Source organism: Dromiciops gliroides, chromosome 1 (genome assembly GCF_019393635.1).
Source record: "Dromiciops gliroides isolate mDroGli1 chromosome 1, mDroGli1.pri, whole genome shotgun sequence".
In the NCBI taxonomy this organism is placed as follows: domain Eukaryota; kingdom Metazoa; phylum Chordata; class Mammalia; order Microbiotheria; family Microbiotheriidae; genus Dromiciops; species Dromiciops gliroides.
In genome coordinates, this window is record NC_057861.1 from 135,976,626 (window position 1) to 135,995,559 (window position 18,934).

The 18,934-nt window shown below is 34.7% G+C and overlaps 1 protein-coding gene across 46 annotated transcripts in view; it reads right to left on the minus strand.

Moving 5' to 3' along the window:
* Positions 1-18,934, minus strand: part of RIMS2 (regulating synaptic membrane exocytosis 2) — an 821,964-nt gene that overhangs the window by 161,398 nt on the left and 641,632 nt on the right. For 28 of the 46 annotated variants that reach the window (XM_043983649.1, XM_043983385.1, XM_043983377.1 and 25 more), the window contains one exon: positions 13,660-13,832. The exons of the other annotated variants lie outside the window; for them this stretch is intronic. In XM_043983649.1, coding sequence (XP_043839584.1) covers positions 13,660-13,832 — 173 coding nt within the window. The remainder of the gene's footprint in view (positions 1-13,659; positions 13,833-18,934) is intronic. 46 annotated transcript variants of the gene reach the window in all.

Below are 18,934 nucleotides of genomic sequence, written 5' to 3' on the forward strand. Positions count from 1 at the left end.
AAGTCCTTCATCATTCTGTCCCCAATCTACCTTTTCAACTGTCTGTCATATGGCTGTTTTATATTAACCAAACAGAACTATTTGCCTCTAAGACCCTTTCTACTTCCAAGAGGCACTTACTTTCAATAACTGAGTAATTCGGACTGTTTGAAAACATTCACATTTGCCAGCTTAAATAAATCTATGAACACCAATAATGGCTCTTTCTATCACTTAATCATTCATACTTTGGAAAATAAATTAGAGAGGGGAGAAACAGAAAGCAGGATAATCAATTAGGAAGCAATTGTCAAAATGATCCAAGAAAAGAGGCAAATATCCAAACTAGGGTTTTCATGTGAGTTGAAAGAATCAGATGATTTCAAGGGAGGTTTTTGGGAGAAAACAGGCAAAATTTGTCAACTGATAAGATATAGAAGGTGAGGAAGGAGAAAAGAGAAGAGTCAAGGATGATTTTCAGGTAGCAAATTTAGGTTACTAGATGAATGAAATAGGGAAGTTTAGAGTAGAGTCAAGACTCTTGACTCTGCAGTCTATGTCTTCTTGAGGGAAGATGACATTTTGGAAACCAGTAAATATTGTACATGATATCTGATAATAACAATGACAACAGCAATAACAGGAATAGCTGACATTTAGATTGTACTTTAAAGGTTTACAAGGTACTTTATATATCATTTCATTTTATCCTTATCACAACCTTTTGAAATGGCACTATTACTGTCCCTCCCTTATTTTACAGATGAGGAAAAAAACCTCAAGAGACTTGTTCATGGTCACATCATTTGGAATCAAAGGTGGGTTTTTAAACCAAGTCTCTCTTGGCTATACATCCAATTTTCTATTTGTTTCCTGGTCCCTTTCTACCTTTCCAGTCTTCATATACTTTATGTCCCTCCATTTAATATCTAACTACATTGGATTATTTTCAGTACCTTGAACACAATATTTCATCCCCCACCTTCATTTCTTTGTACATGCTATTTCACATCACTGAAATAGTCAATGTCCCCTCTCAGATTTCCTTCCACTAATTCTAAATATGTTTTTAATATATTTAGTTATTTATATGTTATATTAGGGTGTGTCCCCAGACAAAATGCCTGGCACATACTTTGAGATTAATAAATTCTTGTTGATTAGTTAGCAATGCCTAAAAGTAATACATTCCTATGGCCTACCACTCTCCTCTCAAACAAATAAACAAACAATAAATCCTGAACTTTATATGTCAGTTATATTGAAAACAAACCTTTTTTGAAAGTTTTCACAACCCTTCATATACATTATCACAGAGGAGCATTAAATAATTCTATGAAGTAAGTACTAAAGGTATTATAACCCCTGTCTTAAAGATGAGTAAATGGGCTCAGGGAGGTTAAGCAATTTTCCCTTTGGTCACACAGCTAGTAAATACAGGGGCTGGATCTAAAGCCAGTTCTTAATGATTAAATCTAGTTAGTGCTTCATCTACTATGCTCCCCTTCCCCAAATAGCAGATCACAAGGAGTCTACAATCGATAGCAGTTGTTTATAGTCATTTTTGAGTCTTCATGACCCCATTTTGGGGCTTTCTTGTCAAAGATACTGGCGTGGTTTGCCCAGGGTCACAGAGCTACTAAGTGTCTGAGGTCAGATTTGAACTAATGAAGATGTGTCTTCTTGAGCCCCAGCCCAGTGCTCCATTTACTGTGCCACTTAGCCACTAAGCACTGTAAATATTAGCTATTATTCTTATTATTAGAAAGGTAAAGAGGGCAAAACCAAGTGATAAAGAATGGATAACTTAGTATAAGCCATCACAACTACTGGAAACAATTCAGAAGCATATATTTGTCTGTTCATATAAAAAATTCACTACTTATTCAAAATCTTCTAGCTGTTTACCACCTGTTTCTGAAGAGTTGACCAGTGGGTATCTATCACAGCAGATGACTTCTTTTACCTGCCTTTTTTGGCCAGGAACTTATAAAATATATTACTTATGTATCCAAGTTGGTAATGGGGTAGAAAGATAAGATCAACATATCCATGTGGTTGAAGAACTAGGTCATGGTCTTAGCCTGGGATCCACAGATCTACTTGAGATCCATGGATAGGTCTCAGGTGGACCGTGTACTTGAATAAGAAAAAAATACATATTTATTTTCACCAACTGAAATTTAACTTTTCCTTCCATCATTTAGAAACATTATTCTGATTTAAGTTCCATAGTTTTTACCAGATTTCCAAAGGAGTCCATAATAACAATTATTTTTAAATATTATTCAGATATACCTGTATTCTTATTAGTCTACCAAAGGGGTCCATATTATGAAAAGGTTAAGAATATCATTTTTACGTAGAGGATTGACTAAATGCACCAACAGACTTGAATACGAAGATGACTAGCTTTGGATGGTTTCTGTCCAAATGAATAGATTCAAATAAAAATGTGGATTTGTTTTCATATCTTCTTGACGCTCACTATATAGAGGTGACCATCCTTAAGTAGCTAAGGTGAAGGCTCTCTTTAAATTCTAAGGAGAGGATCCTATTCATTTGGTAACTAAAGAGTACTGAGTGTGGTTACATTGTATTTAATTGTCTAGCTTTAACAGGATCTCATCCTTGTCACCAGAAAATGTGTGTTGGGTAACAATAGAAAAGCAAAAAATGAAAACTTTATTAGTGTTTATTAGTGCAAAACTAACATTATCCAGAATCACTGCAATAGTGAAAATGGAAAAGGAATTAAGCAGTAACAGGAATTCCAAAGACTCTATGCTTTAGTCAACTTGGATTATTCACTTCCTCCTGACAATGTTTTTTGCTTTCATATGTCTTTTCCTTGTTCACAATGCACTCTATATTTGTAATGTCCTCATTTGCCTTCTGCATTTGCTGAATTCCTTCTCTTACTTTAAATTATACCTTTTCTAGGAAGCCTTCCTGAGCTGTCAAAATTAGTTATCATCCTTTCTCTTCAACCTTTAATGATATGTTTATTACTATATTGTATACTATAACCATCTGTATTGATATTTTATCTTCTATTCGATTTTAAGTGTCTTGAAGGCAAAGGACTTTTTGTCTTTTCTCAACTTTGTAACTCTCTTGGAGCCTAACACATTATTCTGTTCATGAGATGATTAATATTTTTTTTTGGTGGGGCAATGCGAGTTAAGTGACTTGCTCAGGGTCACACAGCTAGTTAAGTGTTAATTGTCTGAGATCGGATTTGAACTCAGGTCCTCCTGAATCCAGGCCTTGTGCTCTATCAACTGTGCCACCTAGCTGCACCTGATTAATATTTTAATAGCAATAGTATGCTATTTTAAAAATTAAAATACTGCATTTTATATAATGTAGCAGCATATCTTAATTGAAATTACCTTGTAAAAAAAATAACTGATTTCATTGCAAACTAGGATCCTGAGAAAATGAGACAGATAAATGAGGAGAGGTCCAGAGTATATATAACATGGTCTCTAGAAAAGCAAACTTCATATAATGTAGGAGAATTGGGCAGGCAAGAAGGTAGGAAAAGGGACCTGAGAATCTTAGGAGGAATATTCTATATTAAAGGAAAAGAACACAGAAAGAGGTGGTAGGTAACTGCCCAAAAGAAACTATCCAATTTAAAATATTATTTAGATTCAGTCCTATCATTATGACTCAAAACTCAAAGAAGAAAAATAGTAGTAATAATATTACTAGCATATAGTATATTGCTAGGATATCCTAGTGTACTTTGATCCAGTGACACTGGTCTCATGAATGTTTCCCAATTCCATTTCAATCTGGTTTGGGTCTCTGGAGTTTCATGAGCAGGGTGGTGAGTTTAAATATTCTGTTCTACACTGCGCAATGACAACGAAAATGTATATATTAATGATGAGCCTGAATCATAGCAATAATTGGGTTCTCTCAATAAATACAACTGTAGTGGATAGAGCACTAGTTTTGGAGGCAGGAAGACCTGAGTTTAAATCATCTTCAGATACTTTCTAGCTGTATGACTCTAAACAAAATGACTTAACCTCTCTGGACCTCAAGTTCCTTAGCAGTAAAATGAGGGAGGGAATCAGATTCAGTGTGGTGATGACATGAAATAGTAGTGCCTTGGAGAGAATGTGGAGCATATATAAACAATATATGACTAGTTTCACTCTGTTAACCATGTGTTAAATATCATACTCTGATTTGCTACAGTTGTAGAACTAGAAATGGAAGTGCCTTCAAAAAGTTTCAATTAGACTCTACCTTGAACTTTCTTGTTTGGATCTTTTCTCTTGGTTGGATTAGACTGAAGATGTCTGATGAGAGTTAATGTTCTAAGGCAGTGATTAGCAAATTATATTTGGCTTTTTTTGCACAGACAATGGGTAAGAAAGATTTTTACATTTTAAAATACAATAAAACTAAAAGATGTAAAAACCAGTCTTTATATCCCAGCTAGACTTAGGTATGGGCTGTAGTTTTCAAACCACTGCTGTAAGGAAAGAAGTCTCCTGCCCTCCCTTCTCCAAAGCTTATATGTGATCCTGTGAATATGGGTCTCAGCTTTCTGCCTCAGCATTTATTCTTCTGTTTTAGGTGCTATTAGAGGCTATGAAGGTCAAAAAAAAAATTAAGTTACTGGGGAGTCTGGGAATTCAGGAGTTTATTCCACATCTAGTTTTGTAGCTAGCCAAGCACTGATGTCCCAAAAAAGTGAGAAGTGATCTTCCTGATTCATTCCAGATGTAGCTGAAAAGTGGACTCATTCAGCAGCAATGCTAGATTTGGAAATGATCTTGGCACAACCATTGCCATATTGAAACTGTGATAAGTCTGAGCCTACTTGCTCTAGAAGCTAAGCTAGTATGGAAAAGAGGGTGTGCTCTCAAGGTGTTTGGGAAATTTTTTATACTTTGATGCATGCAATATCTTAAAAATAAATATCCATTTGTACAAATTAATAGTTATTAACTGATTAAATAGAAATGGATTTGGTCACTGGTGGCTAGCAGTGGGAAGGGGAAGCATATCCAGAATAGATGCTTGAGCCACTGATATTATGCTGTGATCCTCCAAGTGTACCTATAGAACATTGATGGAGAGATTGAGCCTGATCTTGGGATAGTCAGCCCAGAGTACAAAAGGTAAAGCACTTATTCTGAGCTTACTATATGTCAGGTACTGCGATTTTATTAGTATAGGTATATCCCTGTGAGAAAATCCCTTCTACAAATGCAAATTGGCACCTGATCTGCAAATTATCTTCTTAGAGAGGTGAATGAAATACTAAGAAGTTATGTGACTTGTTCAGTCACAAAGCAGTATGTGCCAGAAGCAGCATAAAAATTCAACTTGACAAGGTTGTCTTTCTACTAACCTATGTTGTCTCTTTTCGTACATGGCAAATATAAAGTAACAAAATAAAAGGAAAATATGAAAATGTTTATGTTTTAACAGACAGGAAGTGACTTGTCACTGAACTATTGATAAATCAGCTCTTTGTGTGTAGTCAAGTCCCTGACTACTTAGAACATAAAACTTAAAACAGAACTAAAATAATATAATAAGGAAAAGATTATAGCATGCAATTAAAATAACTTCAGGTTCTTCTGTGTTGTCTCATTGTTGTAATTATCTTTAATGAAATTACTGATGGTTTCTAGGATTTGTGAACAGTAATATAGTGATGTTAATGTTGACTATGAAATAATTATTTTGATTAAAACAATGATCCAAGACAATTCCAAAAGACTCATGCTGAAAAATGCTATCAACCTCCAGAGAGAGAACTGGTGAACTCAAAGTGCAAAAATGAAGCATACTTTTTTTCATTTTCTTTATTTTTCTAGCTGTTTTGTGTGGGGGGGTTTTGTGGGGAGGAAAGGGGGCAATGTGGCTACTGTTGAATTGTTTTGTATGACCTCAGAAGTACAGTTGATAACATATTGCTTGTCTTTTCAAAAGGTGGGGGAGGGGCAAGAGGGAGAGAATTTGAAACTCATATTTTTTTAATGTTAAAAATTAAAAAGTAAAATTTGGAAATACCTAATGAAATAATAAAAATAATAAAACAAAATAAATATAGCTCTCCAAACCAAAGCATACTTAATATGTGGTAGGATGTTGAAAGTATAAGATTATTAAATCCCTAGTTCTGGATAATATTATTCTCTATATGTAGCTTAAAATCACATTAGATTTTTGGTGCTTTTGACACAGTTTACTTAGAATGACTAACCAATAATATAGTTGAATGACTTATTTGATAAATATATATTTCATATTGAAATTGTCCAAATGTATTGGAAACTGATTCTGAATACAATTTATAATTCTTATTAGATACAAAATAGGAAATACTATGAGTGAGATGCTTTTATATAGGACTAAGTTGTAAAAAAAAAAAACAAAACCCAAAACTAGTGAATAATATTCCTAGCCACTAAATTATCAATTTTTCTATCAGATATATGTATCCTTTACTGAACAATGTTCTATCACCAGGAAACTAATAATAAAAATAACACTTATTATTATAATAATGATTCACATGTATTGAGTAAATAATTTAGTTTACAGTTACAAAGAAGCTTCACAAATATAATCTCACTTGATATAGAAGATCTAGAATTATAGAATAAATTAATCTAATGTTTGGAAGTCACTTTAGAGTTAATTTTATTCAGTCCCCTCACTTTAAGTATGTAGTGAGGTTTTTGATAGGAATCTGAGGTCAGCCAACCTCACTTGTAGGTTATTCCTCAGTCTGGAAATTGACTCAATATATTAGTTTTGTCATCCCAAATTCTAAAATAATACAAATGTATGTTTAAATAATTTCTTATTAATTAATAAATTTGCATTTTTTTCTCATTACAAGCCCCCACATCAGTTTATTCAATATCACTTCCTGAACAATCTGGAAAAACCTCCCTTCCCAATCGGTTATTTATATAAATGTTAATAAAATCAATAATGTGGAAGTAAACAAAGCCCCCTGTGCTTTCATCCCCCTAAGAAAACATTTAAAAATTTGAAACCTTGGGGCTAATATGAAAAAAAAATCCTTAACAATTTTTTTTTCTTTTCTTTCTTTTTTCCTTCTTTTTGGAAACTGGGTCTCCTTATCTCTCCCAGGCTTGAAGTGTAGTAGTCACTCACAAACGTGGTGGTCTTAGTACTTCAGTTCCAGGTTTAGTATGGACAACAAATGGTCATTATCTCTACCATAGCTCTGAATTCCTGAGCTCAATATGTACACCTGCTTCAGTCTCCCCTGTCAGCACAGATTAGAGGTATATACCAACATAGCCTTATAACTTTTGAACTATCAATTTCAAAACAATATCCTGCTCCTCTCTAAATCAGTTATAAGAAGGGCTTTTCTCTTGAAGATATTTGGGCAGAGAACAAACAAGAACAAGGACAAAAGGTCCTCTTTAATTGATCCACCTAAAGGCTTAAAAGGTAATAAACCTCCCACCTAGACTATTGCAACAACCTGCTGGTGGGTCTGCCTGCATCAAGTCTTTCCCTATTCTAATCCATCCTCTATTCAGCTCCCAAAGTGATTTTCTTAAAGCGCAGGTCTTAGTGTGTCATATCCCATTCAATAAACTCCAGTGGCTCCGAAATGCCTTTAGTATCAAATACAAAATCCTCTGTTTGGCATTCAAAGTCCTTCATAAACCTATTCCCCTCCTACCTCTCCAGTCTTCTCATACATTACTCCTGGCCATGCACTTTTCAATTTAGTGATAATGGACTTCTTGCTGTCTCTCAAACAAGAAACTCTATCTCTTGGTTCCCAGCATTTTCTCTGGTTGTCCTCCATGCCTAGAATTCTCTCCATTTTTCTCTCTGCCTATTGGCTTCACAGGCCTCCTTAAGTCTCAACTACAATCCCATCTCCTACAAGAACCCTTTCTCAGTTTAGTTCAGTCATTTTTCAGTTGCGTTCCATTTGGAGTTTTCTTGGCAAAGATAGTGCAGTGGCTTGCTGTTTCCTTCCCCAGCTCATTTTACTGATGAAGAAACATCAAACAGGCTTATGTGATTTGCTCAGGGTGACTCAGACATTTACTATCTCTGTGAACTTAGGAAGAAGAGTCTTCCTGACTCCAGGAGCAGCACTCTATTCACTGAGCAATTTAACTGCCCTGCTGCCTTTCTCAACCCCTTTTAATTCTAGTGCCCTCCTTCTCTTATTTGCTCTCTATTTATCCTATATATAGCTTGTTTGTATATAGCTTATTGTCTCTCCCATCAGATTGTAAACTCCTTGAAGTCAAGGACTGTCTTTTGACTCTTTTTTTTGTTTGTTTTGGTGTGTGTGTGTGTGTGTGTGTGTGTGTGTTTGCAGGGTCCAGGGTCACAAAGCTAGTAAGCATCAAGTGTCTGAGTATGGATTTGAACTCAGGTACTCCTGAATTCAGGGCCAGTGCTTTATCCACTGTGCCACCTAGCTTCCCCTGTTGCCTCTTTTTGCAGCTCTAGGGCTTAGCACAGTGGCTGGCACATTGTAAGTGCTTAATAAGTATTGAATAACTGAGTAGACTGACTGAAGGGATTAGAGTTATGATTTATTTAAGATCAGTACTATCTTTCCCATTCCCTAAAGAGGTTAGGTTATTGATCAGAGAGAGGATGTTCTTTTGATTACCTCAGGTCACCTGTGATTAATTGAGGGACAGCCTTTGAGAGGAGTAGTCAAAGAGAGATTGAGTGCTTTTAGGAGACAAGTTTAATGTTTTTACTGAACTTTCATTTTCCTTGGTCAAGATTCCTATAAATAAGAGATTGTTAATGTTGTTTTGTGTCATAGCTAGTCTGGTGAAGTCTATGGACTCCTCAGAACAATAGTTTTGCATGAATAAAATAAATTACATAAAATTATGAAGAGAATCAATTATTTAAAATACAATAAAATATTTTAAAAGGTCATGAACTCCTGTTATAAAATTTTTGTTTTGTTTTTGTGTAAGAACCCTTGCTATAAATGTTATTTCTTCTTTTTTTTTTGTGGGGCAATGGGGGTTAAGTGACTTGCCCAGGGTCACACAGCTAGCAAGTGTCAAGTGTGTGAGGCCGGATTTGAACTCAGGTACTCCTGAATCCAGGGCCGGTGCTTTATCCACTGTGCCACCTAGCCACCCCCATAAATGTTATTTCAAAATGGCTTGTGTGAGAAATATTTGAGGGCTTGAAGAGACTGTCAGTTTGGATATTTCTCTCTCAAAAGAATACTTTGTAGATTAGAATAATGATAAAATAATGGAAGTTGTTTCTGGCAGGACTATGGTTAAAATGCAAATTAGTATATTAATATTTTTCTGGAATAATGATAAAGACATGAATAACTACTTATAAAATTTTGGCTACTTGAAACTTCACAGCCAAAGTCACCTCACAACCTTTAAAACTGAAGATGACTCCTCTTCACTTCCAAAAAAACCAAATTACTACCTGTTACTATGCATATTAGTATTGTGAAAATTTAAAAGCTTTCCCAATCCCTTGCATTTTCACAGGAAGTATCCCTTCCTGTGATGGGTAATAGAAGTGAAGTAGACAATTATCACCATTCTCTATATAGTATACTTCTTCAGGCATACCTTTATTCCCAGGAAGGGGGTTGCCTAGAGGGAGAGAAAAAAAATTCCCTCCTAAGAATTCTTAGAGTATGACTAACTCTTGATATCAAAGATACAATATCAAAGGGCTAAGCCAGAGGTAGCTAGGTGGCACAATGAATAGAGTGCTGAGCCTGGAATCAGGAAAGCCCGAGTTCAAATCCATCCTTAGACATTTCTAAGCTTTGTAACCCTGGGATAGTCACCTAACTTACATTTGCCTCCGTTTCTTCAACTGTAAAATAGAGATAGTAACACCTACCTCATAAGGTTGTTCGGAAGATCAAGTAAGATTAATTTTTAAAAGCACTTACTATAGTACCTAGCATTTAGTAGTTGCTTAATACATGCTTATTCCTCCTAGCAAAGAAGCAGATGCAAGCTTCCAATTATATGGCAGACAACTAAAAAAGTGATAAAGAATCCACAAAAATGTTTTACTGTAGCACAAGCATTTATGAAAATGATGTTTTCTCATAGCTTAGACTATGTAATATCTAATATACTTACTTCTAACAGAAGGGGCAGTTGGGCACTATCCCATCTTCCTAAATTCCAACACCCTACTTAAAGCTATTTTGGTTCTTACTATGGCCGTGAGATCCAAACATATGAGGGATAGATATAGTGTCACTACTTCACTTTTGGGAGAACTCCAATAAGAGTTTCTACATTGTTATCACTAGAGTAAACATAGTGGAAATTAACAACATGGGTGGAATGACTTATTCAACTTCTGAAAAGAAAGGAAAAGACACTGTGTAACTGTTTCCCACAAATTGATTAGATAATATTTATCTGAATTAATGAGATACTAGTTCTGTGATTAACAAATAAGACAATTTTCTTCAGAAATAAATCGAAGAAAAATATCTTTGCTGAATATAATCAGTGGCTAGATAAATCATAAAGTCAGAGATTATCAGTTTAGACCAAATTATATAACATGCAAAATTTGAAATAATTATATTAGGTATATGACACTTGCTAATATGTGACACTTTGTGAGAAGAAAATGAAATGTCTTAGATTATCTGAAGGAAAAAGTATCTCCCATATTCAATGCTTTAATAATGATAAAACCCAATTAGGAATCACCTTATAATGATGCAAATTTTGCATAATATACATGTTAAAGGCCTATAGGTAAGATTATAGAGTTTTAATTGGCAAAAATTTCAAATTTTTGAATATTTCAAGTAAAGATTTAAGATATCAGTTCCAATAAACAACTTTACAAAGACCATTAGATTTAGAGTCAAAACAATCTTGGTTCAAGTTCTAGTTGTATACCTTACTAGATGTATGTCTTTGGGAAAGTCATTTAGCTCCTCTGGGATTTAGTTTCTTCAACTAGAAAATGAGAATTTTGAATTACATGATCTGCAAAACATCTTCTGTCTTTAAGTTTATGAGTTTAAATCTTTAAAATAAATGGATGTGAGATAAGAAATTTCAGATATTTGTATTACAAGTGATAATTTAATATGCTCTTGTGATTTTTTTTTTAATCTTCTGTTTAGGTACTTGGTATAGTAGATAGAGCAACTAGACTTGCAGTTAAGAAGATATGTGAGTTCAAATGGTGCCTCAGATACTTATTAGCTGTGTGACACTGATCAACTCACAACATCTCTTGGCCTCAGGGTTATTGTAATAATAAAATGAGATAAGGCATATAATGCACATCACAAACCTTAAAGTACTATAATATCACCATCATCAACAACAACATTGTGGTCTATTAGGTACTAAAAGTGCATGTTTTTATATCTTGATTTTTCAGCTGGTTTAGCCCCAATCATCTGACCCTGATCTCCCCGTAAAATTAACTGGTTGCCCTAACCAAGCCATCTAGGCTAAAAGCTACAAAGTATGAAATAAAACCTCACCTTTGCAGGTAATTCCCTGATTGCCTGCTTTTTCAAGGAGACGAAACATTTGTTACATTTACCTCAGAATAAGTTTAATTAGAACCAACTGTCCAGCATAGTTTCTTATCTATTTTCTTTTTATTATTGTTATAGGATGGAGAGTTGCAAAGGAAAGAATACTCCACAAAAACCTAGGTGCCTGCATTTCTCAGGGCTCAGAGTAAAGAGAAACGAAGACTGGATCAACTTTTCTTTTGCTACTATATTAACAATGGTTGGCTACTTTGTCATTCATTTCTGAATCTTCTTTTTGGCAAGAAGTTTATTTAACATAAATAACTATTAACTTAGTAAGTAGGCTAAAAGTTTCAACAGCTTCCAAGCTTTATTATTATAAAGATTTGGTCTTTCTTCATATGTGTGTATATGTATCTGTATTTATATATAAATAAAATTTATACCCATATATATGTATATATAGACATATACATGGGAATAATTATATATATAATTCATAATTCATACCCATAATTATGTGCGTATACTATATATAATGTATACAGTATTCTTGCAATTTGCGTAGAGTCTAGAATATATGTCACCTTCAGTACCAATCTTATTAGAGTATAATTGATTTAAATTTTATAAAAAGAAGTCTTTAATCTAATCTGATTTATCACACATGGACAACCTCAAAAATTAAAGCCCAGAACTACAATTCAATAAACAAAAATTGAAGGCAAGTGACTATGATTGATTATTAATTGGCATGATTTCAATTAATTATGGAATAAAATTTTAAGACATTTAAAAATTATGTAAAGAATGAAATGGACAATAAGAATGAAGAAAAAGTAAAATAAATGAAATTAAACAATTTTCAAGGATTGGGAAGGGTTACTAAGTTACTTATGTGAAATCTCTACAGAAAAATATATATTACCTGTCATCATCTTGTGAGAATCGTCTTTGCAAATCTTTTGAATTCCACTGTTCTGTTTCTTTCCTTTCCTGAGTTTTATCTTGTATTTTTTCCTCATCTGATTCTCTGTTTTTCTCATTATTAAAATTTTTTGTTAGCTCTTTCCCTTGTTCTTTTTCATTAATTACTTCTTCCTTCAGTTCTTCTTCCAATTTCTTTTCCTCAGGGACTATCTCCTCATGCATATCCCCTTCTTTCCCACCCTCCTCTATTTCTTTTGATCTTTTGTAGACAACCAAAATTGAAGAAAGCATGCAAACAAACAAACAAAAAAAGAAAGTCAGGAAAAAACATGCATATAGTACACAAAAATAAATTGAACAGAAAGGAGAATTAAAAAAAATAAAATAGGAAAGTATAAATAAAAATTCTATATTATTTTTAAAGTTGAAAACTTTTGTATTTACCAGAGAAGCACTAAGGGCCAACACTTACTCAGAATAGTTTGTAAATCACATTTTTCCCTCTCATGAGGCTGTATGCAAACAAGGCAAAAGCATATGGAATCTGTGTTATGGATATATATTTTTTAATCTATGAGGAGTACCTATATTGAATATATATATTTTTTCATAGGATGTTGGTATAGGCAACTGAGATTTTCATACATTAGATGTAAAGTACAATTTTTATTTGTATTTTAAAGGAATTAATAAAATACATTTTAAACTCCCTTATAAAAGAGAATTTTTTTTCATGCAGGTGTGAAAACCTGAGAGGAGTATGATAGAATTTTATTAATAAAAGTACTAAAAACTATCCTAACATTTTCTGAGTCACTGATATGTGTTCAGCAAACATTCTAAAAAATTACTTCCTATATTGCTTTCTATTATCAATAACTGAAGTCACCATATAGTAAATACATGCTAATACAATGTATTGACACATATAAAAATACAATTATTTAATTAAAAATAGTTAATGTGAACAAAAGTCTGGACATTGCTACCATTTCACACTGTATAGTCAGGAAAATTCTTACTGGCTTTGAGAAAATTTTCCCTTTCCAAGAAATTTGAAATAAGATTCTAATAGTAATGCAAATCAAGCCTGCAATGTTCTTTTACCTTATTATTTGATGAATATATCTTTTAGAAAAGTATACTTTAGCATTCTTCAAAGGAAAAGTGAAAATCACCTATAATACAGCAAGAAGAGTTTTCCCACTTAAGTTTCATTCACTCACCTGATTTTCTTATTTCCTCGTGGTCTTTCTGATTGGACAGACATGTAGCTTGTGCTGCTGAAACGAGATGCACTGCTAGTCCTTGATACAGCTGACACATCACTTACATCACTGTCTGAAGATTTAGTGGAAACATTGTCCGCACCTCGATGAGGATCCCTCCCTGAGCGATACTGTTAACACAGATCGACAAATATATAGAAGTTATAAGCACAAATACAAAGCAATCCTTTGTTTTCTCCTTTCAGGACATAAATTTTCCACAGGAGCACGATTGTTTAGAAAAACTCAACCTACTTTTCTAACACAAAAGTGAAAAACAATTATTTGAAAAGAACAGTTCAATTTATGCAGAATTACTTGTTTCTATAGATGGCATTACAACATTTCCAGAGGATTTCAATGCTGGCCATTAAGGTTGTTTTTATATTACCATGAGATGCAGGGAAGAAAGAAAGAAATGGGAGGGAGTGAAGAGAGAGGAAAAGAGTGAGAAAGATATAAGCATTTTGTTTAATAATGAAAAAGTGGAGATTCTGATTTTCAAATCAAAATTAAAATAATTATATTATAAAATGTCCTAGTCTACTTACAAAAGCCAGTGTACTAGCTATCGATTTCTCTGACAATTTGTTGTCCACAATTATGTTTCCCTGGGAACAGTCTGATGCCCAGAAACCAAATTATCACTTCGTCATCTATTCTAAAAACCTTAAATGACATCTCTAAACTATATCAAAGAATTTAAGATAACTTTAGGATTACTAGAAAAATTCATTATAATTAATAATGAAATTAAAATGATCAAATTGTTATTTCTTTAAGGTAGTATAGTTGCTCTTTTCCATGGTAGTTAGGAAATGGAGTTTTCTGGTTAATTTAATATTCCATTAAATAGACAGGAGCAATAAATATTTATATAACACCTACTAAGCACCAGGCACTGTGCCAATCACTTTATAAATATTATCTCATTTGATCTTCACAACAACTATTTGAGGTAGGTATTCTTATTATCTCCTTTTTACAGATGATGAAATTGAGGCATAACACAGGGTAAGGGACTTGCCCAGGGTAACACATCTAGTAAGTTTCTGAGACAAGATTTGAACTCCTATTTTCCTAATTCCAGGCCCAGCACTCTATTCATTGAGTTTGCTCTTTTCCAAATAAATGGAACATAAAATATCAATAAAACAAATTGTGCCGAACATACTTCAGTTGTGCTTCAGTTAGTTCAAAGGGATGTAGTAATGATTCAAGAGTTTTACATTCAATAGTATTTATCATTATAATATAACCACAGAATATAAAGTTCAAATTAATAGGATGATATTGGATAGAGAGCTTTCTCTCTCTCTTTTGAATATGGCCATATTGGTAAATTTTATGAAGAGATAAAATGATAGTAACATAAAGTTATTTTGGTTTGAAGGCACTTTGCTTTTCATATCAAATATTAATGAGCAGCAGCATGCATTGATGAAGAGTGCATTCTGGGACCAGGAAGATCTGGGTTCCAGCAATACATATATCCAAAAGAGATCATAAAAAAGGGGAAAGGACCCACATGTATTAAAATATTTATAGCTCTTCTTTTTGTGGTGGCAAAGAATTGGAAATTGAGGAGATGTCCAACAATTGGGCAATGGTTGAACAAGTTGTGGCTGAACATAATGGACTACTACTGTGCTATAAGAAATGATGAGCAGCATATTATCAGTGAAATCTAGAAAGACTTTCACGAACTGATGCAAAGTGAAGTGAGTAGAACCAGGAAAACTTTGTAAAGAGTAACAGCAACTCCAGGGAAATAATGAAAAAAAATTCACAGGAAGGTGGGTTAGCGGTACCAAACCTGGAGCTTTACTATAAAGCGGCAGTCATCAAAACTATCTGGTACTGGCTAAAAAATAGAGTGGTAGATCAATGGAATAGGCTAGGCTCAGGAAATGCAGTAGTAAATGACACTAGTAATGTAGTGTTTGATAAACCCAAAGACTCCAGCTTCTGGGATAGGAACTCAGTATTTGACAAAAACTGCTGGGAAAACTGGAAGATAGTATGGCAGAAATTAGGCTTAGACCAACATCTTACACCTTATACTAAAATAAGGTCAAAATGGATACATGATTTAGACATAAGAGGTGATACCATAGGTAAATTAGGAGAGAAAGGAATAGTGTACCTATCAGATCTTTGGAAAGGAGAACAGTTTTTGACCAAACATGAGATAGAGTATATTATAAAATGTAAAGTGGATGATTTTGATTATATTAAATTAAAAAATTTTTGTACAAACAGAAGCAATGCATCCAAAATTAGAAGGGAGGCAGAAAGCTGGGAAACAATTTTTGAGGCCAGTGCTTCTGATAAAGGCCTCATCTCTAAAATATATAGGGAATTAAATCAAATTTATAAGAATCCAAGTCATTCCCCAATTGAGAAATGGTCAAAGGATATGAACAGGCAGTTTTCTGATGAAGAAACCAAAGCTATCTATTCCCATATGAAAAAATGCTCTAAATCTCTAATGATTAGAGAGATGCAAATTAAAACAACTCTGAGGTACCACCTGACACCTATCAGATTGGCTAAAATGACAAAAAAGGAAGATAATAAATGTTGGAGAGGCTGTGGGAAAATTGGAACACTAATGCATTGTTGGTGGAGCTGTGAGCTGATCCAACCATTCTGGAGAGCAATTTGGAATTATGCCCAAAGGGCGATAAAGCTGTGCATACCCTTTGACCCAGCAATCCCACTTTTAGGTCTTTTGCCCAAAGAAATCATGGAAGGGGGAAAGGGACCCACATGTACAAAAATATTTATAGCTGCTCTTTACGTGGTAGAAAGGAATTGGAAGTTGAGGGGGTGCCCATCAATTGGGGAATGGCTGGACAAGTTGTGGTATATGAATACAATGGAATACTATTGTGCTGTAAGAAATGATGAGCAGGAAGAGTTCAGAGAAACCTGGAGGGTCTTACGTGAGCTGATGATGAGTGAGATGAGCAGAACCAGAAGAACATTGTACACAGTATCATCAACATTGAGTGTTGACCTACTGTGATGGACTATATTCTTCTCACCAATGCAATGGTACAGAAGAGTTCCAGGGAACTCATGATAGAAGAGGATCTCCAAATCCAAGAAAAAAAAAGAAAGAAAGAACTGTGGAGTATAGATGCTGATTGAACCATATTATTTCTTTTGTTTTGGGTGCTGTTGTTTTTTTTTTCTATTTTGAGGTTTTGCATCACTGCTCTGATTCTTTCTCTTGTAACAGGATTAATGCAGAAATAGGATTAATGTTATTATGTGTATATATATGTGTGTGTATATATATATCTATATGTATATGTATAGATATATATAGATATAACCTATATCAGATTACCTGCTGTCTAGGGGAGGGGGGAGGGAGGGGAGGGAGGGAGGGAGAAAAATCTGAAATTGTAAAGCATGTATAAACAAAAGTTGAGAACTATCTTTACATGTAACGGAAAAAATAAATTATCTCATAGATAAAAAAAAAATTAAAAAAAAAGAGACAAAAAAAAAAAAAGAGTAACAGCAACACTGTGCAAAAGTCAATTATGAGAGACAGCTCTTCTCAGCAATACAATGATCCAAGATGATTCTAAAAGACTCATGATGAAAAATGATCTCCCCATCCAGATAAAGAACTAGGGAGTTTGGGGACTTCTGGGATGGAGCCAAGATGGCAGAGAAAAGGCAGTGAGCTCCCGAACTCATGACATAATCGCTCAAAAAAACATCCAAATAAGGTCATAGGAAAATGCCCAGAGCAGCAGAACTCACAGAAGAATGTGTTGAAATCACCTTCTAACCAAGAACAGCTTGGAAGGTCAGAAGGAGGGAGCTGCTGTGCTGATACAGGAGTCAGGCCCAACCCCATAGTCACCCTGACACAGATCCAGTCTCAGGAAGTCCTCACCAGAGAAGGAGACCCCCAGAGACTCTGAATCAGCTGAAGCACCAGTGTCATCTGGAACTAAGCTCACAGTCTTAGTGTGAGTGGGCTGAGCCCTGGGCAGGGGAGAGACTACAGGGGTCTATGCTGGTGCTAAGGCAGAACTTGGATTTTACACCAGTACTGAGAACCAGGTGGTAGGCTCCAGTAGAAGTGGTCCAGGTGGGGGAGGGGCACAGGCTCATCAGAGCTAACAACCACAACACACAAAGATGGTTAATTGGCAAGTTGGTCTGGGGTCATCTAGGACCAGGAAACAGGCTGGGTGAGGGAAGAACCTGATTCTCCTTAAATCATACCACCTGGGACTTCTTAAGCTTGGGATACTGCAGCCTGGAAACAGTGCCCCACTTTAAGGAGCTAAAAGTCTAGTAAAAGAAAGGCAAGATGAGCCGACAGAGAAAGGTGAGGACCATAGAAAGTTTCTTCAGTAACAAGGAAGATCGAGGTGCACCCTCAGAGGAAGATGTCAACATCAGGGCCCATATATCTAAAGCTTCCAAGAACAATATGAATTGGTCTCAGGCCATAGAGGTGCTCAAAAAGGACTTTGAAGATAAAATTAGAGAGGCAGAGGAAAAAATGGAAAGAGAAATGAGGGTGATGCAGGAAAGACATGAGAAAAAAATCAACAGCTTGAAAAGTCAAATGGAAAAGGAGGTACAAAAGCTCTCTGATGAAAATTATTGCCTAAGAATTAGGATTGAACAAATGGAAGCCAGTGACTTTATGAGAAAGCAAGACACAATAAAGCAAATCCAAATGAATAAAAAAAATAGAGGGCAATGTGAAATATCTTCTGGGAAAAACTGCTGACCTAGAAAATAGGTCCAGGAGAGATCGTTTGAAAATTATTGGTCTACCTGAAAACCATGACCAAGGAAAGAGCTTAGACACCATCTTCCAAGATATTCTCAGGGAAAATTGCCCTGAAATTCTAGAAGCAGAAGCTAAAATAGAAATTGAAAGAATCCACCAATCACCTCCAGAAAGAGATCCCCAAAAGGAAAACTCCTAGGAATATTATAGCCAAATTCCAGAGCTCTCAGGTCAAGGAGAAAATATTGCAAGCTGCCAAAAAGAAAGAATTCAAGTACTGTGGAACCCCAGTCAGGATAGCACAAGATCTAGCAGCTTCTACATTAAAGGACCAGAAGGCATGGAATATGATATTCCAAAGGGCAAAGGAAATGGGATTACAAGCAAGAATCACCTACCCAGCAAAACTCAGCATTATCTTTCTGTGGAAAAAATGGGACTTTAATGAAAAAGAAGACT